The following is a 27,404-nucleotide window of genomic DNA, read 5'->3' as shown; positions in this document are numbered from 1 at the left end:
GAACACATGATTATTTTAGGAGAAATTAATTTTGTGTATAAACATTAATTAAAAAATGCATATACATACAGAAACAAATGCACATATATCAAATGTTATTTTGTCAATAACAAATTAAATAAATTACAATCACTTTTATAGTACATAAATATATAATCAAATATTTTGTAGGAACTGAAATAAACTATTGATACTAAACCATACATAGACTTAAAATAATTATAAAAGAATAACAACTTAGTTCAGCTAATTAGTTTTAGATTAAAATAATTTAGCACACATATATACAATTTAAAAATAAAATTTGTCCAATTGCTTCCCTCTCCCTCCATTCTGTCTTCATATCTTTTTAGCATTGTTAACAAATAACAAAAATTGTTTATTATTTTTCATAAATCAGTGATTACTCCTAAATATTTTCATTTAAGAATAATTCTAAATTAATCAATTTTCAGAATTGATAATTTTTGTTACACAATTTTAATCAAATATTTAACAGTTCATGTATGAAATATAGCTAATTATCTGTAAAAGTAGAAATTGACACAGCCATAAAATACCAACAAGTTTGAAAAAAAAATGTTTATTACTTTTCATAAATTAATGATCACTCCTAAATGTTTTCATTTAAGAATAATTCTAAATTAATCAATTTTCGGAATTGATAATTTTTGTTACACAATTTTAATCAAATATTTAACAGTTCATGTATGAAATATAACTAATTATCTGTAAAAGTATAAATTGACATAGCCATAAAGTACCAACAAGTTTGAAAAAAAGAAAAAAAAAAAATCATGATTTTTATATTTAAAAATTGGGTAACATTTTATATCCTTCATGAATTAATTAAATAAATATAAATATCACACACATGCTTAAGTTTTTAAAGTTTCCTTGAAATTAATTTAATACATGAAATATCAGATAAGTTCACACAAAAAGATGTTAGAAACAAAACCTTCAAATTAGTTTTGTTTTAATAAATGAATAAAAACTTTTTTCGGATTAAAAGAAAATTACAACTAACAATAAGCCATATACAGTAAGATAACATAAATAACAGACTCAAATTCAAAACTATTAAAATTGCATTTTCTTTATTCAAGTAACATAAAATTAATAGACAGCAAAAAATACAATTTTAAAATAAAACATTAATGTTGCATAGTTAATAATTTGCTGAATGCATTTATAATTAATGAGCAAGTTTCTTTTTTTCAAAAATATTTTACAAATAGCTAAGCACACATATATAAAGTTGTATATTGCACTTATACACATCAATTTATACATACAGCAGACACACTTTTTTTGTGGACATATATAGCATTTTACATCACATAATGACAAAATACTTATTTTATGAAAGACTTATCAGAGAGTAGCCTGCATGGAATGTGTTTTCAATTTTAATAATATGAAGTATATTTTATAAATAATGAATTATTTTACAAAAAAATATGTTCAAAGAAAATCCCAATCTTTTCAGCACTCTCAATATAAAAATAAATTAACAAATTCTCACACATGTATTTTTACCAACACAAATAAAAAAAATCATTAGAAATTTCCTAATTAAAAAAAAATAAATTAAATTTGTACTTTAAAAAAATAAGCCACATTAAAAGAAAAAAAAATATTTATACTATTTTTTAATATAATTTATTAAAAAGGTCCTAATCTGTTTACTAAAAAACTGGAGTCGTTTGCATAAAATCAGATGGGAAAAATAATAATACCTAATATTTTACAAATATTAGCAAAAACTTTCGAGACATCAATCCCTTTTAAGTATAGGAGATTTGTAAAAAATTTCTTAAAATACTCCCAATCAGTATTACATTTATATTAAACAAATATTTAGACATATTTCAAAACATGTCTAATCAAAAATAATTAGCATATTTCAGATTTAGGTATACATTCATTTATACATACAAGCTCATCGAAAAATATTTAAAAAAATAAAAAACCAGAACTTATTTAAGAAATAACTTACAGTAGCAATCAAGCTTAAAGAAAAACAAATATAAACATTAAAAATTAACATAGACATGAAAAATATGAATTAAATATTTTTGTGAAATTTTCTTTTATAATTATGTGAGATACTAATCTCAATAACACTTGCACTCTGATATCAATAATTAAATGAATAATGTAGGAAATAAATACATATATAAACAGAAACACTCTATAATTTTTAAGTAATATTATGTATACTGTATACATCACAGTAATTGCACCAGTTATTGAGTTATATCTTCTGTTAAGAACATCATCATTCAGCAACCATCTAGAGGCAATAGATCTACATTAGTTGGACTAATAACACCAGCATCTACAGCTTCCCTCTGCAATTCCATCAATGTCCTAAATACAATGGAATGGTAACATAAAATATGCATTTAAGTATTTACAACTCAAAAAATTTAAGTACATATGATAATAATCTTCTACTTGATGTAGAATAATTTTTCGTGCAACATATTTCAAAATTATACAATAGAAGCAGTATATAATAAATGTTTGCACATATTAGAATATGTATTTCTAGGTTATCTCATTAGCAGTTTACCTATATTCCAAAATATAACAATTTGATTCAACTTATTAGTTCCTACGGATATGGACGCATTGAAAGGCAAATTTCATTCAAGTAGGTTTTTGTTTAAAATTTATAATTTTGAAATAAAATTTATAATTTTGGTATAAAGTCTATGTATCAAATTTCACTTTTCTAGTTCACTGAAGTATTTATTTTGTTCATAAATGCAAAATATTTGTTAACATTAAAAAAATTGTTAATTATTTTTCAATTCCAGAAATCTCAAATCTCAAATTTATTATCATTCATCACATTTTTTGAGGATTATAATGTTTTTTATTCTATATATCTTATATAATTAAAAAGTGAAATATGAAGGAACACAATTTAAGAAAAATAGCAAAGACATTTAAATAATAGAAAAATAAGGGGAAAAACATTAAACAATAAACCAAAATATTTCATTGAAATAAATAGTAAAATATAGGAAATATAAATAGATACTTTTTATCTCAAAGAAATACAACTCATCTTTTAAAGAAGCATTCCTCATCTTGATATTTATGCACAATTTTGTGTTTTTTTTTCAAATATGTTTCCTTAACAATAAATTCTATTATCAATGAAGATAAAATAAATCAAATGGTAACATATGAAGTAAAAATAATTTTTAAAATTTTCCTGAAAATTAATTTTTAAAATTATTTTTTAAGAAAATCTTATTAACAGCAGTAGTGAAGATTTTCTTTCTTTAATGATTGGTAATTTCAAATCATACATAAAACTGGTGAATTCAAATTTCTAACAAAGAAAGTTATTAATAAATAAATTATCATGTTTGCTTTTATATATTTTTTATTATAATAAGTGAAAAACTTTCTTGACACATGAAGCATTTCTTGAAATTAACCACATTTTTTAAAATTAAGACCTTCTTGATTATAAATGCAAATACAGAAGAAAAGGAACACACCGTTCATATATTTCATAAATCTAAAATGCATTCTTTACTTAACACTTATTTTCACACAAGTAAGATAAACTTTTTTAAAACATGAAAAATGCTTCATTAATACTAGATTTTATGTTACAATTTTTGTGGAAATTATTATATCAAATAATATTAATTTGTTACAAAATCTTATTTTTAAAATAATGCAATAAAAGAAGTGTAATCCCTTTTGTTCCATAATATTTTACCATACTTTAAAAACATTTTATTTAAAAAACATTATTCTTTACCTTCTTAGTTTACTTGCTTTGGATAGCAATTCCTTTTCTTTATCTCTAATTTCAGCTATCGTAGTCCACGCTTCTGCAAAGGGCTTTTGATCAATAACCCATCTAAGATACATACCACTCCACAGTATAATACTTTGAGGTGCAACGGTGGGCCAAATAACGTGACTATTTGGTTCATACATTGGATTCAAATAAGTCAGCAACACATCGGTTCGATTTAACATAGACCTATAAAAACCAGAAAGATCACAAAATATAAATAAGAGAAAAAAATTAAAAAGTTAATTTAGGGAAGAAGGCATTTCATTTAATTATTTACATATACATACATATACATACATATCTATACATAGCTGCTTAATTTCATGGATATGAAAGAGTGCATTCTTTCCCAATTAATAACAACAAAATTAAATCATTAGTTCTTTTTGCTTTTCCTTCACCAATTGATTTTTGATTTTATCTTTAATTCCAATTTACATAGATCAAATAGTAATAAGATTCTTCTTTCAAGTCAAGTTCATCATTTATTTCGATTTTTTTAAAATTCAATCTTTAAGAAGAATTTATGTATAGTTTGCTACATCCTTAGAAAATGTCATGATTTTGCAACTACAAGCTATATTTTAAATCTAAAATAAAATCTCATGTTTATATATTGATTAAAATATATTAAATACTCCACATTAAATTTCCTATAATTATAAGATACAGAATTTGGCAGCCAAATGCTGCTTAAATAAGATTTAATGAACTACGGCTTTTAAAAGTAAATAATGTTTGTCTTTAAAAATATACCATACAGCTTTGAGAAGGTTTTAATTTATAATATTTCTGTACAATCTTAATTATTCTTCCTAAAGAAGTCAATCATTCATATCGTGAATTATTTTTTTTTTGAAAAAGTAAAAAGAAGTTTAATATCTTTATTTAGATTTCAACAAAATAAAAAAAAAAAATCATTATTTCCAAATCAAAATTTTTCAATATTTTAAAAATTTATTATGTTGCCGTAATCAATCCTGGAAATCATTTGCAATCTACATGTATGCAGCTAATTTACTTCAAATTTTGTACACATATGTATTTCAAAATCTTTCCATATCTGTATTACTTATAACTCATAAATGTAAAAGTACACATAGCTAACTTAATTGCTATTAACAAATCAATATAAAATTAATGAAATATGAAACTTATTAATATACATTTCTGTTTAATTTTCTTACAATGTGGTCATAAAAAAATTCTTCAAACCAAAAACATTTATATAATAATGCATTTTAACATTAGATGCTTATAAATATATGTATCAATATATAATTTCAATATATTCTTTATTAAAAATATGATAAAATATACTGGCAGGTTTATTTTTGAAAATTAGATTATTTTTAAAAGTTTGATTTTTACATTATTAGAATACCCTAATTGCAAGTTAAAATAGGAAAGTTATCTTTGGCCAATCCACACATGAACGTGTATTTAAAAACTTAATTTATTTAACCCCTAGTAAATAAATAAATATTAATTTTTCTTTTAAATTTTTGCTACATTTAAATAAATGAGTACTTAGGAAAAACTGATTCTACAACAAAAAAAGTCAAAATAGTTTCTACTTATTTCAGAACTGTTTCATCCTACTAATTACACTGTAATTATTATCTTCTGTAACTATTTTTCTTCATTATGTATTCCTTTCAATTGCATAAATACTTCTTCAACATATCTTTAAAATATAAATAAATTGGAATAAAAAAAGCAATAAAATTCTTCAGCATGATTTTTAAAGGTTTATTTCTCTTGACCAATAGTAACAATTAACATTTTCCTTAAAATAGCAAAAGCAAGTGACATATACGTGTTCTGACATGTCTATAAATAAAAGCTCTGCATATTTTTAAATTAAAACATTTTTAACAAACTTTTGTCAAACCAAATTTGCAGAAATTTTCAACTTTTCAAAGAAAAGTTCAACTTTTAACTTTCAGGTACCAAATTCCAAAAAAATATCTTTATATGCAGCCCCCTAAGGGAAACAAACTTCAAGACCCCCCCCCCCTCTTTTAACCATGTTTGTTGAAAATAAACTATTCGATTTCAAGCCCTTTGCATTAATGAGTTATCTCTTCCCACCTCTTTTGCAGCTTTGTTCCTTGTCTGAATCACAGAAATGCCTTTTTTATCAGTTTTACTTTATTCCTTCTCCGTTAAAACTCTAATTTTTTGGAAAATGTCATCAAATTCAATGTTATGTTGCTGAGTAAATTATATCAAATTTTCTGTTGCATAGTTATTTGGCATATTAAACAAAACTTTAATTTTATAACCATTTACACATATAACATGAATAAAAACTTGTACAGCGATTATTTTGAAATGTGTAAATTAATTAAAATTTCTAAAGGATTATTGAAACCATGAATTTAGTTCATTTAAAAGCTTCCTATTTCCTATTTAAAAATGTTCAATTTCCTTGTGTGTCACAGAAGTTACGCTGTTAATCTATGGAATAGACTAAACTTGTCTATTCCATAGACTAAAAGGTATAGTGGAATATTTTAATATTAATATATTGCATATAAAATCGATTGTATTTTTTTACTTAAATTTTGTATTTTTTTTATTTAAATAAACATTAGTCTTATTTATTGTTAATAATTAGAATGCATATTGAAATTTAATTTTTTGCTGAAAATTTCAATTGTTCATTAAAAACACTTAACAATTTTTTTTATGATGAGTAGATGAGTTGATAATTTTTTTTCTAACAAACATTTGCTTCTAAGACATTTCTAAAATGCAAATAATTATCAGATTTTAAAAAAAATGCAATTCAATAAAGTAAAATTAGATATGGTTTATTTTGAATTTGATATACAAATATTAAATATATTATAATATATATAATAATAATATAATATAAAGCAGTATAATGCATAATATGTTTGCAATCTACTACTTTTCAATGTGTAATTATAGTTGTGACAATATTACAATTTAATTTGCTTTATTTCTGGAAAGTTTTCGGCCTTTTTTCTGAAAATGTCATCATATAGATTTTCTCTATATGATATTCTTGATACAGATCAGCATTTGCGATTAAAGATTAGTATTACTGATAAGTGAAAATTGATAACTCAAAATTACAGAATGAGTAAAAAAGTAATTTGACTTGGTCAAGTAAATTCATGAATGAATTTAAGTTTACTCATTTCATACATCCTCAGACTGCTACTTTTAAAAAGAGAGAGAGAGAAGATGCCAAAACATAGTTTCCAAAATTCAGCAGCATCAATATTGAATTTTTAAATTTGGCTGACATCTTCTAATCTTATAGGTAGATCACAAAAGGAAAGAGGTATTATGGGATTAGTTAAGGTACTGTTGGAAAGTTTTGGGAAACAAAATTACAATATGTTACTTGTAGGACAGTTGTATGGACTTGTAAGAATGGAAAATAAATTTCTGGTACAGCATAGTATTATCCATAAACAAAATGTTAATTATTGTCATAAAATATTTTAGAAATTGCAATGGATAAACCATTAGATGAATACAATATATAGATATTCAAGCTTGATCATTTGAATATTACATATTCTAATGTTCAAGAATGCACTTAACATGCAGAGGATATAGATATTGTTTTAGATTATATGCTGTTATTATCTTTAATAATATTATTTTAATTAATCAACATATATATACTATGATATATAGAAAAAAAAAGTATGCATTCATATTGTTCATTTCAATTAAAATTCTGCTTCTATAAAATGTTTCAGCAGCATTTTAATATTTAACAAATTTTGAATAATAGCACTGTTTTCAAAATGAAAAACTGACAGAAATACATTTAAGAATGCCTTCTGCAAACTAATTTCTATATTATTTTTCACTTTAATTATTGAAATTGAATTTTTTGAAAAGCTGCAAATATTGATAAATATGTTTGGTAATGATATAAAATGTTCCATACTTAAAAAATATAATTAAAGCTAGCTAGATTGTTACTTCTAGGACTTGAAAATCATGATATTAAAGGTAGGTAAAACTCTTAATGAAAATTATTTCGAGTTGAGCTGAGAATTTTTAAACACCGACCTACAATTTGCAAGGAGATGTAAAATTCATTGCATTTTCCCATTTTAAATGGTTACATGATAGAGTCTGTGGCATTAAATATATTCATTATTTCGAGACCAAATATTAAGTAAGTGAATTAAATCAGTTTTTACATTTTTTTTATATTTAAATAGAAGATTTGGGAACTTATAACTTTAAATGGTTATCATCTTTATATACAAATTTTTCCTACTTACAATATATTATTACGTTAGACAAATATTATAAAGCTTTATAAATGAATTGATATTAAATAATAAAACAGCAAATAACAAATGCAACATATAATTATTATTTTAATGGAATCTGGATGACACAAACTTGAATTTCAGAGTTAGTTTTATTAATCTTGAGATTAAAAAAAAAAAAAAAAAAAACTGCCAGAGAATGCACTGCTGCATTAAAAAACGCTATACTTGCCATAGAGAAACTGTCTTTTTTGCTAGTTTCCAATCATGTCTATCCTTATCACAATTACCCAAAAATGTTCCTGCAAAATAAAATGTAATAATATTGAGACAAAAAAAACACCTATGTAATTAATTATAAAATGAAATGACACTATGTAAAATTAATACAATGACCATAACCTTTCTTTTATCTATACAAGATCAATTCATAAAAAACATACAAAGTTTTTTTTATGTTTCAGTCTAATTTTATCTTTGAAAATATATACTTACCAAATTGGGATGCATAGGCATGTTCAAATAAAGTGACTAGAAACTGTTCATTGAATTCAAATGAGCAAGGGAACTGTTGATGTATCTAAAAAAAATAACAATGATAAAATATAAAACAGATAAAATAAATTTTGCTTGTAAATGATATTAAGGGCACATAAAAAGAAGAATATATATATATATATATATATACATATTTGTCAACTTCAGAATATTAATGGTTTTCATTTACATCGTAAAGAAATGTAAAATTTATATACATAGCTTTAACTTACTATTTTTTGCAAAATTTGAACTTACAAATCCATAAAATAATATTAGTAATAAAATATTTAATAGTATTAGTAAAATGATTAATAAGTGTCAAATGTCTTCTCAAAGGATATATCAAACATGAAAAAAATGGTATTGTTTCAGAGAATAATAATGCATAAGACAATACTTTGTATAATAATATTAAGCTATATTGTTTTAAAAAATTCAAAATATTTATTCATTAGGTTTCATACTGGTTTAGAAAAATATAGTTCTATTAATGTACAACAGAATTACAAATTAAATAATAATAATAATAATAATAATGTACTAAAAGAATAAGCAATGTCAGCTGAATGAGCTTGTATTTTCTAGAAAAGTTTTTCAACATCCAGATTGTAATTATCTTCAATTCAAACATGTTTCATAACTGGTATTAATAATTTTAATAAACATTGACATTTAATTGGGCTCATATTAGAAAATGTTAATTAACACAAATATGTATACCAGTGGGTAAAGATACCATAAGTGGACCTCCTGCTTTGAGGAATAAAACTATTTATTTTCAATTACAGCATGAAATGTCTCAAAAAACAATGTTTTCTTATCTGAAGAAAACTGAGTGTTTTATTTCATAATTTTATGAGATATATAAAAAAAATGGAACATGTGATTGAAATTACAATCATTTTATTTCAAGATCATATGCACACACTCAATGAACTGTAGAACAAGCTTTTAATTATAAAAAGCCCATAGTTTCTGATTCATTATTTAATTGTGATATTATAAAAGAGGTTTACTCAAATGCTTAAAACTAAAGAGGAATAAAAAATTGATTGCATATAAAAGAGATTCATATATAATGCATTATTTAATTTTTTTTCTCCCAAAGGCCAGTAAAGTAAGATATATAAGATAGTTGTATAATAAAGTCAAAATATTTTTTGAATGATGAATTGAAATCAACTGTGAACTATTAAAATAATATGTGATTTCAATTCTATTCAAATCTTGCTAACCTGATAAACACAATCAAGAAACATTAAAAATGTGGGGCTCTGATCTTTAGATCTTGAATTGATAGAAGCATATGCTCCACACTGGCAGCGAGTAGTAAATGGATGACCAGCTTGTATAAATTCCCTTTCAATAAGAGCTTCAAAACCATGCACTGTGCGGCAATCAGGGTTCAAAATTATTTGAGCTAAGGCACAGACTGTTAATGTCGCATCAGTACCTTCTGCACCATGAACTAATACAGATGACCCTACAAAAAAAAAAAAAAAAAAAAAGCAATAATATAATTATGTAGAAAGTGCAAATCAATAAAGTAATTTATGTGGTAAGCCATTTGAAAATCTAAGATCATCCATTGTTTTTTTAGTAATAGAATTATTAATAATATTATTGCCTCCTCTAAAAAAATGGATGGAAATTAATTGCATTTTTAATAGAAAACATATTTATCAGTTGTAAAGAAAAAAAAAAGTTTATAGTACTCTATAGAATTAATTCCTTAATTTTAGTAATAGTTATAGTTGTCTTTGAAGCTATTTGAAAAAAATAATTTATTTATTATGTTGCACAAAATGTTGGCATATTAACTAATAAATTATGAAATTGTCATTGATAAATGAACTTTCTCTATATTAGTTCTTACTTATCTCCCAAGTTTAGTGTTTAAAATAACTACTAATGCAAGGTTCATTAAATATTGTTCTGATGCTTAAAAATAATTGAGTAATGTAATTTTAGGGGCATAAAGACTTAAAAAAATATAATTATTATTTAATCCTTCAGAAATTATTATTACTAATAAAAATAAAAACAAAGAAAATTCTTAATTAAAACATTTTATTAAATTCTTTATTTTCAATTTTTTTACCACATATTTTTTACTATTATTTATAATTAGTTTTCGCTTTATTTACTTACTTCATATTCTTTAAAAATGCATTCTTTGAATTTGGGCAGAGCAGGAAAGTAAAAATCAAGCAATTTTTTTTTTTAAGTTAGAAAAAAAAAATATTTATAAAAAAAAATTGAAAAAGCTTTGGCTAAAGTAACAATATCAAGTTATAATAACTATTTCTTAAATAATTCTTTGAACATCAAAATGTTTTTATACATTGAAAAAATAATAATAAAACTGAATGATTCATTCCTCAATAACAATTTCTAAAATTTTAATAACATTGTTGCCTTATTTTAATTTAATATATTATTTTTCAAAAGTTGTATATTATATAACTACAAATTTCAAATCTTAAATAGTTGCATAATTTTATTTAAAAGAATATCATTTAAATAGAGAGTCCAGAATTACAAATTACCCAAAAAGTTATTTATTACCCAGAGCCATTAAAAAATTTGTATACATTAAAAAAAATCTCAAAATAATTGAGAAAATATAATTTTTTACAAAGTATTAGACAATTTTTTAGAATTCTTTTAAATGTATAATAAAGATACAAATAGCTATAAATAATTTACAGATATATAATATATCCATATAGAGCATTTACATAAAATTTTTCTGAAATGTGTCCAACCTTTTGTGATAACATTGTACAATTTAAACTATTATTTATTTTTATTTAAAATTGTTCTCTTTGTTTTAAAAATAAAAGAAAAATTTCTAACTCTAGATGACAATAAAATTACTGTTGGTTTTTTCTAAACAGAAATTAAAAAAATACAAAAGTACAATATTATTTACTTTAAGCTTTTTTCAAGGACTGAGAAAGGTAGGTTTTATTGACTTTTGAAGTAATGCATATTTAAAAAGAATTATTAAAGTGACATTAATAACTCTTATTAAATATGCATTACACCAAAATAGCAAATTTAATTCTGAACTAGTTACAAAAAAATAATAATAAATATGTTAAAATATATAAATAAACATAGTAATACATAAATCCAAAAAACACGTTACTATAAAATTACAGAAAAGAGCAATAGATTTAAATTTCTTTTGAATAAGTAATTCAATGTAGTAATTATTTACTACATTCTGTTGAAGATAGTAAAGATAGTAATTCTTTTTATAAAAATTAAAAATAATTCAAATGCATGCTAAAGGAATTACCTTCTTGATCTAAACATTGAGCAACCAAACAAGCACATGTCAAAACATCCTTTACATTTGTCAGCCATCCAGATGATTCTAAGCGTGATAACCATTTGTCTGCATTACAGTTAGTATCATTGCAAGCTAAGGAGTTGAAAAAAATTACAATTTTACACATTATGGGAAAATATTTAATACTCAAATCACATAATATAGGGTAAAAATAAATATGATGCAATATTATTTTTAAAAAACTTAAAAGCAAAATGAAATAATTTGATTGTAAAGATATATTATAATAAAAAAATTGTATAATTTGAATTATAAAGATATATAATTAATGTTGAATAAAAATTGGTTGTTTTAACAATCAAATAAGATTTTTAATTTATAACTAAGGTTATTCTAACCTGCTGATGAAAAAAAGTTACAATTAAAATTAGTTTTAAATAAACTAAAAGTATTTAATTAAATTCAAAAAATAATATTCTATTTAAAAGAAATCAATGACTCATATTTTCAATCTAGTTAATTTTCTGGATATATAATTTTAAACTATGAGTGGAACTGTAAATCATTTAAATGGATTTTTATGTGAAATCAAATCTCAAAGATCTACCAGAATTTACATAACATTGAAGGGAAGCATAATAACATCATTAATATATATTTTTTTAGAAATATTCATTAAATGGCATCTAATATATGAATGAAAATACTTTTATAATATGTCAGAGAAGTCTAGGCTCTAAAACATCAAATTTAAACATCTTTTTTTTAAATTAAAAATCTTTTTGAAAATTTTTATTATTTTTTAAGTCATATTAACAAACTAATGTTGCAAGAGCCCTAAAACGAAACCTTTACAAAAATTTATAATTTTCAATACAAAAACGTGGTGTTCTTTTTTTTTTTCCTAGTTAAGTTATTGAAGTTGGCATGATATTTAAACTTAACAATAACAATAAAAAAAACTATTTTCAAAAAGTTTTAAAAACAAGAAAAAATATCATTTTATATTATATCGCATAAGATTAAACATGTATAAATTCACAAATGTTATACAGACATTTTCTGAATATTATAGATTAACTGCAACAGATTATCTGCAAATTATTTAACAACTCTAAAATATTATTTTTCATGATTTAAATAGAAACCAGAAAAATACCTTCAATCAGTTTAGTAAGAGACTCCAAAAGATTAAAATATCTGTCAATAGGTTTATGCATTCGCTTCCATAAAGGATAATGAACATCAGGTTCAAATCCACCACCTGCATGAAGAAATAAAGTATAGTTCAAATCCAATATATAAAAGTCATGCTTATTACAAACATTTACATTTTCTCACTTATTTCAACTGTTTTTTTTCCCCCTTCATTTAAAAAAAAAAATAATAATAATAAATTCTTCTTTTTTTTTTTTGCATAAGGATCTAGCAATTAAGATAAAGTTAAATATAAAATATTATACATATGAAAAGAATGTAGATAATTATTAATAATAATTAAAAAAACTGAAGTCATTAAGAGAGAGAGAGAGAGAGAGAAAAGATAACTGCAATGTTATGTGGAATATTTAATAAGTCAACAGAGAACAATGTAAATGCATGAAGAAATGCAGACATTTAAATGTTACATAATATTTTTATGATCAATTTTTATCATAATTTAATATAATAAAAATTTATGAAATATATTTTATCAGTATTGTTTTAATACGATTTTTTTGTCTTTAAAAAGGATGAAGGACAAGCTATCTTTATAAGCAGATGGGGGAGTGGACAAACGATGTAAGATTTTATCACTAACTGACAACTAGTTACAGCACTTTTGATAATTTCCAATCCTTAGAAAGCATATTTTCTTATAGAATTGTTTAAAATAACTTTTAATTTACCATCAATATAACTAAATATATTTGATACAATTTGTTTTTCATGTAAAAGGCGTATTATTTTACTTCTGTACTTAATGAACATGTACTGTGTTGCATGTTTTTTAATTAACAACATATAAAACAGTATATTTTATTTTGTGGGGGGGGGGGGGAAGAAAGAATTGACATATAAAATAATATTGAAGAAAAAAAACTGTCCCCCCCCCTACAATTTTTACACTGATTTGATTACTTTTTTTTGGAAAAGTTTTAATGATTATTTTTTTTTTTACAGAATGGTTTTTTCTTGTTTAAAAAAAAAAACTGAAAAGTTTAGATTGCAATTGATAAATGGGACCACATATATGATATAACCTGATTATATAGGATAGAGGTTCAAAGTGGCAAATATGACAAAAAATTGCATTAATAAAATGATAATGAGAATATTTTTGGAATGCTTTTAAACACAGAGCAGAAACTGTAGCAACTATAAAAAGCCTCTAATAGCATAATCAAAATAATGCATATGTGATTTCTTAATGTAAAGTAAAAAGCATAAAACAGATCAAAATATTGATGTTTTAAATAAGAAAAGAATATTTTCAATATGATATTTTAAATAGTATTTATCACTGACTTAAATAGAAGAAAATTTTGAGGAATATAAAATCAAAAATAGTAATTATTTTGATTTCATACAAAAATTACATACAAATGCAATTATTTCACCAATAATGATTCACACCTTTTGTTCTAGCTAAAAGAGCTATATTTTGTGATCTTGTATCAATGATGTATCCTTTTTTTCCAGATCCTAAAACCACATTTAATAAACGTTCATCTTCTTTACAACGTCTGTTATTAGCACCCACCATTGGTTGACTGCTGCGCAATAAAGCTGCCTATGAAAAAAAAAAAAAAAAAAAATCATATGACTAATTTATATAACAGTATGTAAATACTAAATTTATAGAAGTAAAATCTTACATGAAAAATAAACTACTCATTAGTTTGAAATGCTGAAATAGGAAGGTATTTCATTTTAGAGAAATTAGAATTTTAATTTTAATGCATATTTAATAACAATTCAGATTTTTAGTTCTGTAGTAAAGATAAAATTGACAACTTACAGTCTTTTTCTTCTAAAGATATAAACAATTGAATATCTAATTTACTAGGCAATGGCATTTTATCTCTAATTTATTATTATTAAATATGAAAATTCAAACCTTATTCTCTTTATGATAATAACTTAAAATTGGAAATCTTCCAAACTGTCTAAATCCTGCTACAGTTTTAAGAGTATCATCATCAATGGATTTTGGTACTATAACAAGCTGGGGATATGTTGGACAAATCTGAAATAGAAACAGACATAAATTTTTTTGCAGATAATTTTTTTTTTAAAAATTAAATATTGAAAGAACAGTAATTTCTTATAATGCTTGCATATTTGCAGAAATGAAAATTTATCTTGAAATTCATTTATTAATAAATTTAATGTCATTTTTATTTTTATTTGTAGTAATAACAATGGTAGTAAAAATAATAATAAAAATGCTCTCATAAACAATAGTTTTTATAAAAAAAATGTATGCATAGTAAACATAAATTGAAAAAGCAGTTAATAAGTAAAGTAAGAGATTAAAATAATTGATTTCTACTTTTCTTGTATGGCTAAAATATGTATTGAAGAATGAATTATGTTACCCTCAATTAAATTATCTTGTTCTTATTGACTTTATAAAACTGTATCAAAAAATTAGATGTATATTAAAACCATATTATTATACAAAACAATCAGTAAAATGTAAAGTATATATATATATATATATATAAATTATGCAGAAGGTTCATGAAGAGGTTTGTATTTCAGAGAATGAAAGAGTTTTTGTACTGATACCATATCATTTACATAATACAAGATAAAGATTATTTCAAGAAAACACGTTAGCAGTGAGATACATAAATATCTAAAGTTGATCAACAAATCTAATGGACATTTTTTTCTTTTCTTTTACATACCAAAATAAAAAAAAATACAATGCTTACAGTATAATCTTTATTAACATGGCTGATTCTCCATTCATCCTTATTTTGGAGAACCTTAGCATACTCATTCTCTGGCAAAAAAGTTGTCCAGCCATCTTCCAACATGTCAAACATGGCTCGATGAAAGAATGGATAAAGTAATCTAGGATTTTCTATCAAAAAATTATAAATAAGGATAAAAAAAACTTTATTTAAAAAAAAGAAACACAGAAATTTTAATAAAATGTTCCTTATGAAAAAATATTAAAAAAAATATTACAAATTGATATTTTTATTACCTAAATTCATTAAGAATTCAATGGAACTTGCAACATTATTACATTCTTCTATACCTTGAATGTCTAGTTGAAGAATTCTAAAATCTTTACATTTCAAAATTATACTTCCAGTGCAAAAACTAAGCTTCTTTTCAATACAATCAACCATTCGATGCAGCATCTGTAGAAATAAAAAGGAATATTTACTTGATAGTTGAAATTTGTAAATTAAAGTAGAACAAAGCAATTTAATTGTTAAAAGTATAACAATTTTGAAAGTATATTAAAGCAAAAATAAATCAACAAAAAAATAATTTTTAAAAAAATTTTTTTAATAATTATTTATTAGTTCAACAGAAATGTCACACCAATGGTTATATTACAACAACAATATTGATCTTAAAATGCAATAATAAAATATGGATTTTTTAAAAAAAAGGGAATCTAATATATTTGAAAGTATTAATGATATATTTTATTATAAAAGAGTTTCCCAACCAAAAAATTGCAACATTCATATAAATGTTTTATTCTTTTAAATGCAATATTTAATTTTGTCAAATGGTTAATATTACTCTTTTATATTATTTGTATTTAATTCTAAAGCAGCTACACAGCACTTGTTGCAAATTTCTGAAAAGTTACAGGTATAATTTCCAGTTCCTACATGTTTCTCAATTTAAATAGATTTAATTATACATAAAAGAAGAATTTATACACTTGAACTTCTACTTAATACTGTTAATTCAGTTATAAAATATATTTTAACTACACAAAAGTCCTGTGCAGGAGCTAGACTGAGCATAAGTATGAAAATTTACCAAAATAAAAAAGTACAGTTTTAGTTTCACAGCGGCATTAAAATGTTGTTGTAGATAAATAGCCAAAGACTCTATTGTTGACATACTCCCTACACATAAGTGTATTATACGCATTGTTTATACTGAGGTCTATTTTTAGTTAATTTTCCATATTTTAAGGTTAGTCAGAAATTCTATATAGTTATTCCTTTTTAAGTCTTATTCTCTGAGCTGAAAATTGCTAGGCTGAATTGCTTTTTGATTACTTGAAGATTAAAAAAATCATTAAACCATGGAAATCTTATGTGTTCTTGCTGCAGTTTCATATTTTTTTAAACATTCCAACTTTTTTTTTAAACAACTGAATAGCAAATCCTTATATTAAGTAAATGGCTCAGTTACATGGGGATTCGGGCAAATATGACAAAATTTATACAGAAAAAGCAGTTATATATTTATTCAAATTTTTGAAGTTAAATATGATGAGAGAAGGAAATATCATATAGTTTTAAAATTATTAATTAATTCTTGAGAAAATTAAAAAGTACTAAAAGGAATTAATAGGGAAAAAAGAAAGGCAATGAATCTTTATAAAGTTACAGAAGGTAATTCTGTAAAATCCATTTTAATAATAAGTTTTATTTTATATTTGCGAAAAAAATAAAAGACAAAAAGAATAAAAACTAATAAGCAACCTTAAGATCCTCAAAGATTCTCAAATCAGTGACATTAAAATCTTTCTTTATATTGTAGACAATACACAATTTGATAATCACTGGGAATATTTGGAAGAATTTTACAAATATTATTTATTACATATTTAAAATATAGTATATGTATTAATATTTGCACATAAAACAAAATTCTCAATTGAATGCAAGTAAAAACAAAAATGTTAGCAGGATAGCTATCATAAATTTACCCATAATTCTTCATTTTTAGACCTTGATGATAAAATGAAATGATGGCCAGTAATACATAATGTGCCCTCCAATGGCTCATGAAATGGGCGATGCAATGTTACTCCTTCAGTATTAGGAGCTTTAATATAATCAGCAAACTCCATTGTTAAATAATCTAAAGAATATAAATAAAATTTAATAATTAGTACATTAGATCACAATATACTATATCACAGTATAACCAATTCTAAAAATTTAAAGCCTGAATGATTAACACTAACAAATAATTCAAGAACACATAAATTGAAAAGACTTGAAAAATTTCAAAAACTTTATAAGTGCAAAAAAAAGCAAATAATTGATTTCAGATATTATGTTGTTAAAAACAAAATTCTTTTCAATTCTGTATATGCAAAACCTATAATAAAGTTTAAATTTTATCATTGTATTTAATACAATTTCATTTTGAAAGTTACCTGTTTTTATAACAGTAAGACCTTTTATATAGATCCAAAGAATTAAAGCAAATCTAGAAAAACATGCAATAATTATATTTTTGGTACTTGTGTATTAATTGCATACCAGTAATTAATTATCAAAAACAAAATTGATAAAGATGTCACATTTATTGCAACTAGTAATTAATCTCCTCTCCAGAAAAAAAAATCAACAAAGATGTCATAGCTGAAATTTGATTATGTTCACCAATGTCAAGTAGATAATACAAAAATATTAAATTTTTTCAAAGGATAGCATTGGATATGATCTTGCATAGAGTAGTTATTCATAATAGAATTTAAATTCTATTAAGTCAATAAGAATTTATAAATTTAAAACTGAGAATTTGGAAATTCAAAGTAATGTTGCTTTGAAAATCACATTCAATTTTCCTAGTAGATAAGGTGTTATAAACTAGGATGTATTATACATTGAATAATATGCATAAGTGGCAAAGTCCTAATAAGCCAATAATCTTTTAATATATTTTCTGAAAAATAGCAAAAAGAGGGAAATAAAGTTATAACAAATAAAAGAAATGATTATTTGGATTAATACATGAAAATATTGAATTTTTATTATATTTCAATGATTTATAACAAGAAACATTCATATATCAGTGTTAACAAATAGTGTTCTCATTTAAAATTTATTCTACAATTTTTCAACATTCAAAATGTAATTTTATTTATGATAAAAAAAATCACCACTAATAATCACTTAGTGAACAATTGAGCATGTTGCATGGGGCACAATGAATTTCATTTTAATGTCGTGGCAACATTTGTCTCATTGTATTTAAAATCTTATTAGCCATCCTGATTTTAAAAAAAACTGCTGTGTTTTTGGAAGGCTTTGCATCATTAGTTTCATTTTTGTAAAAAAATATTTGCTTTTATAAGTTAAAAAGAAACTTTTGAGTTTATAACAAAACTATATTTATTATATTTAATGTTTATTTCTAATAAATAATATTTTTTATAAAAAAAAACTAAATTGTGTTCAGGCTCTGTTGAATTAAAATAAATGATTTAAATGCACAGTATATAGTGTATTTAATGATTTAATGTTTTTGTTCAATCTACATAAATGAAAAAATTATGTCAAAGCAAGGGCATTGACTAAATTAAACCATTTGACAAGAGTATATAAATCATTATTCTCATTCTCGATGAACTAGATTTTTTTTTCCTCTTATGGATGATTTATTAAGAAGATCAAAATCATTTTACTACTTTCTATGCTAAGCCAGAAACCTTTCCTTCACTTGAACATTAAAGTAAAATAAAAAAAAAATTAAAAATTAAGAGAAACAACGTTGATGGAGGGAAAGAAGGATAACAGTTTTCAATTTTCCTTACAGTTAAGGATAGGAAGGTCTATTTCAAGTTCTAAGAAGACCATTTCCTTCAAGTTTTTCCTCTAGTTTATAATGCAAACTGGACAGTTATGATTATTGTGTGCTGGAAGCAGACAGCTTATTGTATTAATTTAAACATCCTTACAGCCAGTCAAATCATGAAATACTTGGGAAAAATTGATAAATGTAACTAAATAAACTAATAAATAATGATTTGAAATAATATAAAATGTGCTGCAGCTCTGTAGAATCAATGAACAAGCCATTACTGCCTATCAAGATAAACTATCACCAAAACAAAATATAGATTATGCTTATGTTAATAGCATAATATTGCTTATGTTAATAGCAATTTTTTTTCAAAGATTGCAATCATACATTGCTGTATTGATCCCTTAACATTTAGCATCAGTGATTATGCTACTGTTGAAGAAAAATACCTTAAAAAACATAACATTCACTCAATTAAGGAAGTTGTAAATTGGAATAATGTTGATTTTAAAGAGTTGTATGCAAGAATTTTTCCATTAAAGTTTAATGAACAAATCAAATTTATCTATTAGAAAACTTCCTATTCTAATTCTAGAATAGTGAGGAAAGCACTGGTTTTCTTTGAGGATTTACTTTCCCACCAAATTTTTTAAAATTTCTTTAATTGTTTTGTCATCTACTCAGTAACAGTAAGCTAAAATTTAGGTTAATGTTTTCTTTCCTCATGTCATAAATCATAAATTTGTAATAAAATTTTCCAATTTTTTCTCTGAATTTGAAGTTATTGTTGTATGCAAATAATCAAATGTGGTATTTTATTTCCAGTCTGTTTAAGAAATAATTAGATATCTGTATACTTCAATTCAAATGAATTTCAATAAACGCTAATTCTTTATTATAACTGTTGCTACCATAATGTAATATTGTACTCAACAGTATGCATAGTATTGCAATTTATATAATAACCAAAGGCATAATACCGGAAATGGTACTATTTTTTTATTTTAAAGATATGTAACATATAGGTAAATGATCATAAATCATTTTAAGGGCTCTTTTGCTTCATATTAATGCAATTAAACATAAAATTCAGATGCAAGATTACAATAAACTTTCCCTTCAACTTTCATAAAATAATAATTAGATAGATTAGAATTTCTTAATTACAGTTAAAAAAATATTTCTCAATGTGTAAAATTAAATAGTTTGGAAAGAAAAGATTTCAAAAATTATATTTACAGCTGAAACACATATAAATATTTATTAATGATTTTTTTTATATATAATTCCTATTTTCAGCAAAGTATTCCAAAAATATGAATATCATATCTAATGTTTTAATTATGAATAGAGAATTATGAGAGAATACAAACTATAAGAATTGAAAAAAAAATCCTTATTGTTTATTTCAATTTTTAAATACATAAATATCACTTAAGAGATTAGATATTTTGAAATTCAACCACAGGTAGTCCAGATATTTAGGATCAAATCAGCCAAATAGGTAAAAATTCTATAAATTGGTAATTCTATGATCAATACTAATGATAGTATAAACCTACAAAAAGTGGACGTTTATAAAATTGAAAAAAAATAAAAAAAATCATGTAACAGAATACCATACATTACAATAAAATGGTCATATACAAAGAATAGAAGTTTGGAAAAGAATACTTTCAGAAGATAATTATTTAAATTTAAAAAATATTTTTAATAGTAAGAATTTGCTTAAAAATGGAAATCAGATAAATCCAGTTATTGTATTCGAAATTAGAATGTAAAGCCTTTTTCTACCCAAGGATAATGATTAAAATAACTGGAAAAAAACTATCTTAGTTCATCTAAGCAATCTGATTATTTACAAAGTTTTTTTTTTCTTTTTTTTTTAATTTTTCAAATAGAAAAGCAAAAAATGCCATGAATAAAAAGAAGCAAAAAAAAAAAAAAAAAAAAAGTTGAGAGTAATGGAATACATTCTGTAGATCGGTACGTAGATAATAGGCAATTAATATTATTTCCGACATGTATTTATGAATTATACCATATGGATATATTAACAAGGTCAAATAACTTCAAAACTTTTGTGTAATTAGTAAATCTCACTTTAAAAAAGATCAATTTAATTAAAAATTCAATATGTTGCAAGTAATTTTTAAGAATAACTAGCCAACGTCATTGAATTTTTTGTTGATGTTGATCAATTTTAATTCAATTTTAAACTTAAATTTTTCAAGGCAGAAAAATTATACATTGTAAAAAGTGATGCATAATATTTCAACAAAACATTGCCTTCACTAATAATTCGAAAGAAAATTTGAAATCAAAAGAGGTGGAACTTCATAGAACAATTAAACTTGAAATAAATGTCATTTTATTTATTTTATACCTAGTGATTGCACAGATCTGTTTTGTCAATTTCCTTTTGATCATATTAAAATTCCATATTTAATAATATAGAAAGTAACTTAAAAATACATACTAATTCATGTAACTTAGCAGACAACTTCTATAATTTTAAATCCAACCTTTTTTGTTTACTATTTACATTACACAGTTAAAGTTAAATTTGTTGCATATGTGACGGGGCTAAGTAAAGCTCAACTTTTCAACGAAAAGTTCCGATAGAATATTTTGCTTATAAATTTTTAATCTTATTTCATTGATCGTATAATTCATATTTAAGAAATTTTAAAGATAAATTTTCTTTTTGTATACTGATGTAACAAATTAAAAAAAAGAATAAATTAGAGATGCATAATCCATGATGTTTTGAATAACAAATAATTTTGCTATTGTTATTTTTAAATATTTGTTCCAAATATCTGTTATTTTAATCATATTATTAATTAAAAATTATTATTTAGTATTAAATATAAAATTTATTAATTGTAATTAATACTTAATTTACTAATTTAAGTAACGTGTGATTAAATTAATTTATGTATGTCAGCTAATTTCTTAAATTTGATGTTTTTTCAAAACTACTTAGTTAATTTCTTCATTAGAGTAAACCATTTTCTGAAAATTTTGAATTAAATATATATGTCATTTCTTTAAAATGTTTACTTTAGTTCTATATTCTACCAATAGATGGTGCCAGCAGTAAACAGACTATATGCAAAGTCATGTCACAAGCAATTAAAAATGGTTTGTATGGAATAGTGCATCATCAAATGCGGATATCGGAAAGTCAAGGTCACTTTTATGAAGTGGAGATGCGACTTCACACTATCCAGTGAAGACACCGCTCCAATAAATTTCAGTGATATGCAATTCAATGATACGATAATTCCAAGAATAACCGGTCCATTCACTTTTCAACCCATTCACAGACTTCTCCTTTTCTGTTTTGTTCGAGAGCTTCCAATGGACAGATCGTATCGATTGTTACTTTCTATTGTGATCCAAAACTGTAATCGAAATATCACCAGTAAGATCGTATCAAGGATTTGAATCACACCCCTCTCTGAAAAGTATTGATCACTGGTATTTGTGACTTTATGATATTGGTTATGTAATAACCGCTCGTAAAATATTCATCTCTAGAATAAATACGTACAATCAATAGTTGAGTTATCGTGGGTCTACATCTCTATCCTCCCTCCAGTTCTCACAGACTGTTTAACTTAGCACTGCAGGACATTCAAGAAAATGTATACGATATTTCCAAGAAAAACCGGTCCATTCCAGTCCGGTCCAGAATTTTAAACACATAGTAAAATAATAGCAACAACAATAATTATAATGCTATATTAAATAGGCATCGGGAATTAATTTTGATTTTGTTTTGGTAAATTTAAGGTTTTATTGTGAAAAATTGCTTGCATTACTATTTTTCGAAGTATATTTTTTTCATCTTTCTAGCAGTATGAGAATTTGTTGTAGAAAGACAATCATTATTTAATGTTACTCATTAATAGATCTAGTTTTTTACATTTTCGTCAGATTGGAAACCCTTCTAAAATAGACTGTATTCTATAGACCGAAACAAGTGGTAATCCAACGGAGCAAAATCTAGTGATGGTGTAAATGTATAGCGATGGTTTAAAGCATTTCATTTAACTGTTTCTTTTGCTATGCGAGCAATAAATGATCAAGTGTTGCCATATGGAAAAAATACCTTATCGTACTTTTGCTCGAATTGAGGCCCTTTAATTTCCAATGCATTGCTTAAACGTATCACTTGTATTTGGCAATGATGTTTCAGCCTTGCCGTCGAGCTTTGATGCATGACCAGTAAAAAAAACCCAATTTTCTACGCTTAGGATTATCATGACATATATCCATTTTTCATCACTAGTAATGATACGATGCAAAAAAAAAAAAAAAAAAAAAGGCTTTCTTTTTTTTTGAATTGAAGTAATGTTCACAAGTGAAAAATCGCTGTTTAACATTTATTGGTTTTAATTTGTACGGCAACCAATTTCCTTGCTTTTAAATCGTAAAGTGTGAATTTAAAAAATTGAAACTATTGTGCGATCAAGTTCAACAAACTCTTCTTGCATTTAGAAATAATCTTAGTAGATTAATATTTTCAATTCATCATCTTTGAACTTTTTTTTTTTTGAGCAGAAACTTTTTTTTCTACTGTATCGAAATCACCAGTTCTAAAACAATACTCACATGTTTTTATAGATGGGGTATATTGATCGTACGTTTTTAACAGCACTAGACGACTTTCAGCAGCACTTTTCTTTAAATTAAAATCAATCATGAATCAACAAATATTATTTTGCAGACTAAAAGACTTCGAAAACGAGGAAAAATATTTACACTTCAGCAAAATAATACATAAGAGCTTTGACAAGAATATAGTATAGAAGTGTCCGACGCGCTATGGCTTAAGTTATGTCATCTATAGTAAATCTCTCAAAATTAATTCATAATAATAAATCAAGCTATTTTTTTTTCTTTTCTAAAATTATTTTATTACTACAATTTTTGATTTTATACACATTCGACTTATTTTAAATACTTTTATTAAATTTGGCTTTTTAATTTTGTAACGATGAAATTTTATAATTGATTTTTAATCTTACTTCTAAACTTCTTATAGGATTAACACACTTATGATAATATTCCATTATCATTAATTATTAATTAGATTTCAATTTTGTTCCCTTACCTGTAGCGCCATCTGTTAGTGATTATGAGTAATAATCTGTTTGAAGGTTAAAAAAAGAAGATGATAATTAAAATAAAAAGCTCTATTATTTGGTATTTTAATTAGTATTTTAAAAAGAGTTTTGTAAATAAATTTTTGAGTACATCAGTAAATTTTAAGTGGCATAAGCATTTTTATAACAATTTTCATCATGAAGTTTTGAAAGTAAGATTATTAGAACATATATGATATACTTAAATGTGAGAAAAAGCATTTAATTAAAAATTTTTTAAATAGACAGTGCAGTTTTGCACATTTTCATATTTCCAATATGGTACATTTCATATTTAAAAAAATAGGAATTTCAAAGTATTGCGAATATAAAATAAAACAGATAAAACCGCAAACGGGAAAACTAATTAAGTTGCCATTGAAAAATATGATGAACCAGCTCATTGTGGTAGTAAGTTCTAATGGCATTAGTAAACTGAATTCGGCCTTTTGTTACCATTTTATTAAGTCTGCCTGTTATATTATATAAATTTAATTTTCTCTTCCTCTTTATATGCATTTCAAAGATCATGAGGGTTTGATGCATATTCTGAATCATGATAATAAGCACATAAATTTTAACGTCTAAATGTACTGAAATTTCTTTCGTATGCACACTTCGATGTTGGTAGGTGTATTCCATTGTTACCAATCTATTCATATTGTAAAATACTTCAGCAGCTTAAGAGATGTGCAGTTGCAAATGTAATAAAGTTTTCAATTTAAGTACATCTTGCTTCCTCGCAAAAGTGTGACATATTTTCTCAAAATCGATTTTTATAACTTGTATTTTGTTGTAATAAAACTGATCAAAAGCACCAATTTGTTCTGTATGCAAAAATATTGGTGACTTGTGGAATCAAAGTTTTAATGCATATTACTATGTTTTTTCCACAGAAAATGGGTTGCATTTTTTTGGAACATCAAACTTTAGAAAAGAATGACTTAATAATGATTATCCTAAATCACAACAGACTGACTAGTAATACTTAATTAATAATAATCAGGTTCTTAATTAATTTTTAAGCAGAACTTTCTATTTAGGAAAAAATTAGATTATGTCTTTTAAATAAAGGCGACTGAGTGTGTCTGTCTGTCTGTGCGCTTTGATACTTTGTAGCCAGACCGATTTACCTGGATCTGCTGAACTTGACACGTATATTGTTTCGAAAGTGGAAAATGCTTACCTTGATATTATTGTTTTTGAAATTTTAAGTTGAGTTTTAATTAATTCATTAATTGTGCGTGATTTTAGAGTTTTCCCACTAATTTCAGAAGCTGTTATTGTCCAAAATTATCCATTAAATACGAAAAATAACAACATTATCCTTTAAATTTAATTGCTGCAAATATTTAATTAATTTTAATTGTTATTTAGTTAATTTTTAAAATGTTTTAAAGTATATTTTATTATAATATTTGCATTTGTTGTAAATGAAACTGAAATCTTTTTCATGATTGTTACTAATATTTCATACTGGCTTGCTTTTCATTATTATCATCAAATTATGAAAAATTGGTTTATTTTCCCATATTGAATAAATTTCTGTTTAAATTGTGCTTTTAATAAAATTTTAGAATACTGTGACAGTTACAGCTAAATCTGAACTTCAGAACTAAGAACTTACGAGCAAAGAAATTCTCACCTTTCTAAATACTTTTACATTAATTCTCTTTTAGTTTGACGCCTTGTTTTCTTATTGAAGTACATAGATTACTTTTTAAAGAACCAGAGAAATATTTATTAAATAATTATCTGCTATATTTTGGAGCCAATGAAATATTTTCAGTAAAATATTAAAAAATTCAATGTTGAATGATTCTTTCCCTTATAATTTTTACGAAATTGCTGAGACTCAGAAAGCATGTAACTGGATAGGATGAGGTTTAATCTTTTCTATTTCAAAAAATTTCAAATTTTAAGTGAAATGATAGAAAATAAGAGTTATGTGTAACACAATGAACATAACTACATGCGGTTACTAAAATACTAAGAGTTACATGACTATCAAAATCCGGGGTTAAAAATCCTTTGATGAGAAAATCATGAAAACTAAGTTACGTGCAAAAAATTCAATTAAAATTGTACATAATTAATAGTTCTACGAACTTGGTTTTTGCCAAAGGCAACTAACATATATATATATATATATATATATATTCATGACTGATCCACAACCGAGTATCGCATATGGTCTCTTATATTTGGAAAATGTATCCCTCATCACGCTATCATTTATACTATTAACATATGGAGTATGAGACATCATCGGTGAAAAAGCTTTTCACTAATTCCTCTTTTTATGACAGCATCTTCAATCGAGAACTTCAATCGAGAGGCGAACCAATGGATTCCTAATTTCGTGCTTGAGGTTTTCTAATGGTGGTTTGTTCTATCAATGATTTCAAGAATTTCTCGAAGCTATATGGTTAAAAATTGAGAGGCTATGAAAGTTTAAAACTGAGGCATTCTAACTCTTCTACATGATGAGAAAATACTACTAATTCCTTTTCTTCTATATGCAGCTAAGAATACTAATAATTCTGTTATTTTTACCCTAATTTCTT

At 24.0% G+C, this 27,404-nt stretch overlaps 1 protein-coding gene across 2 annotated transcripts; it reads right to left on the bottom strand.

Moving 5' to 3' along the window:
- Positions 1 to 835: 835 nt before the first annotated feature.
- Positions 836 to 22,226, bottom strand: LOC129969618 (myotubularin-related protein 9-like). Of its 2 annotated transcripts, none has more exons than XM_056084264.1 (13): positions 22,161 to 22,226; positions 17,853 to 18,007; positions 16,152 to 16,311; positions 15,874 to 16,025; positions 15,051 to 15,179; positions 14,567 to 14,723; positions 13,110 to 13,214; positions 11,957 to 12,082; positions 9,885 to 10,132; positions 8,605 to 8,689; positions 8,342 to 8,411; positions 3,794 to 4,021; positions 836 to 2,376 (listed from the first exon to the last, which is right to left on the bottom strand). In XM_056084264.1, the coding sequence occupies exons 2-13, from the start codon at positions 17,994 to 17,996 to the stop codon at positions 2,289 to 2,291; spliced, it is 1,692 nt and encodes a 563-aa protein (XP_055940239.1). In that variant the 5' UTR covers positions 17,997 to 18,007; positions 22,161 to 22,226; the 3' UTR covers positions 836 to 2,288. The 2 variants fall into 2 exon arrangements, with proteins under 2 accessions (XP_055940239.1, XP_055940240.1); XM_056084265.1 differs by having other exon boundaries at positions 22,068 to 22,199.
- Between the last annotated feature and the right edge of the window lie 5,178 nt (positions 22,227 to 27,404).

The sequence above is a fragment of the Argiope bruennichi genome, chromosome 5 (genome assembly GCF_947563725.1).
Source record: "Argiope bruennichi chromosome 5, qqArgBrue1.1, whole genome shotgun sequence".
NCBI classification, from domain to species: domain Eukaryota; kingdom Metazoa; phylum Arthropoda; class Arachnida; order Araneae; family Araneidae; genus Argiope; species Argiope bruennichi.
This window is presented reverse-complemented; position numbering and strand designations above follow the sequence as displayed.

Coding starts and splice junctions, on each gene's coding strand:
- LOC129969618 (XM_056084264.1), bottom strand. CDS start 17,996: ATGGAGTTTGCTGATTATATTAAAGCTCCTAATACTGAAGGAGTAACA. Junction 16,026..16,151: donor TGAATTCTTAATGAATTTAG/GTAATAAAAATA, acceptor ATTTTTTGATAG/AAAATCCTAGATTACTTTAT. Junction 15,180..15,873: donor ATGTTAATAAAGATTATACT/GTAAGCATTGTA, acceptor TTTCTATTTCAG/ATTTGTCCAACATATCCCCA.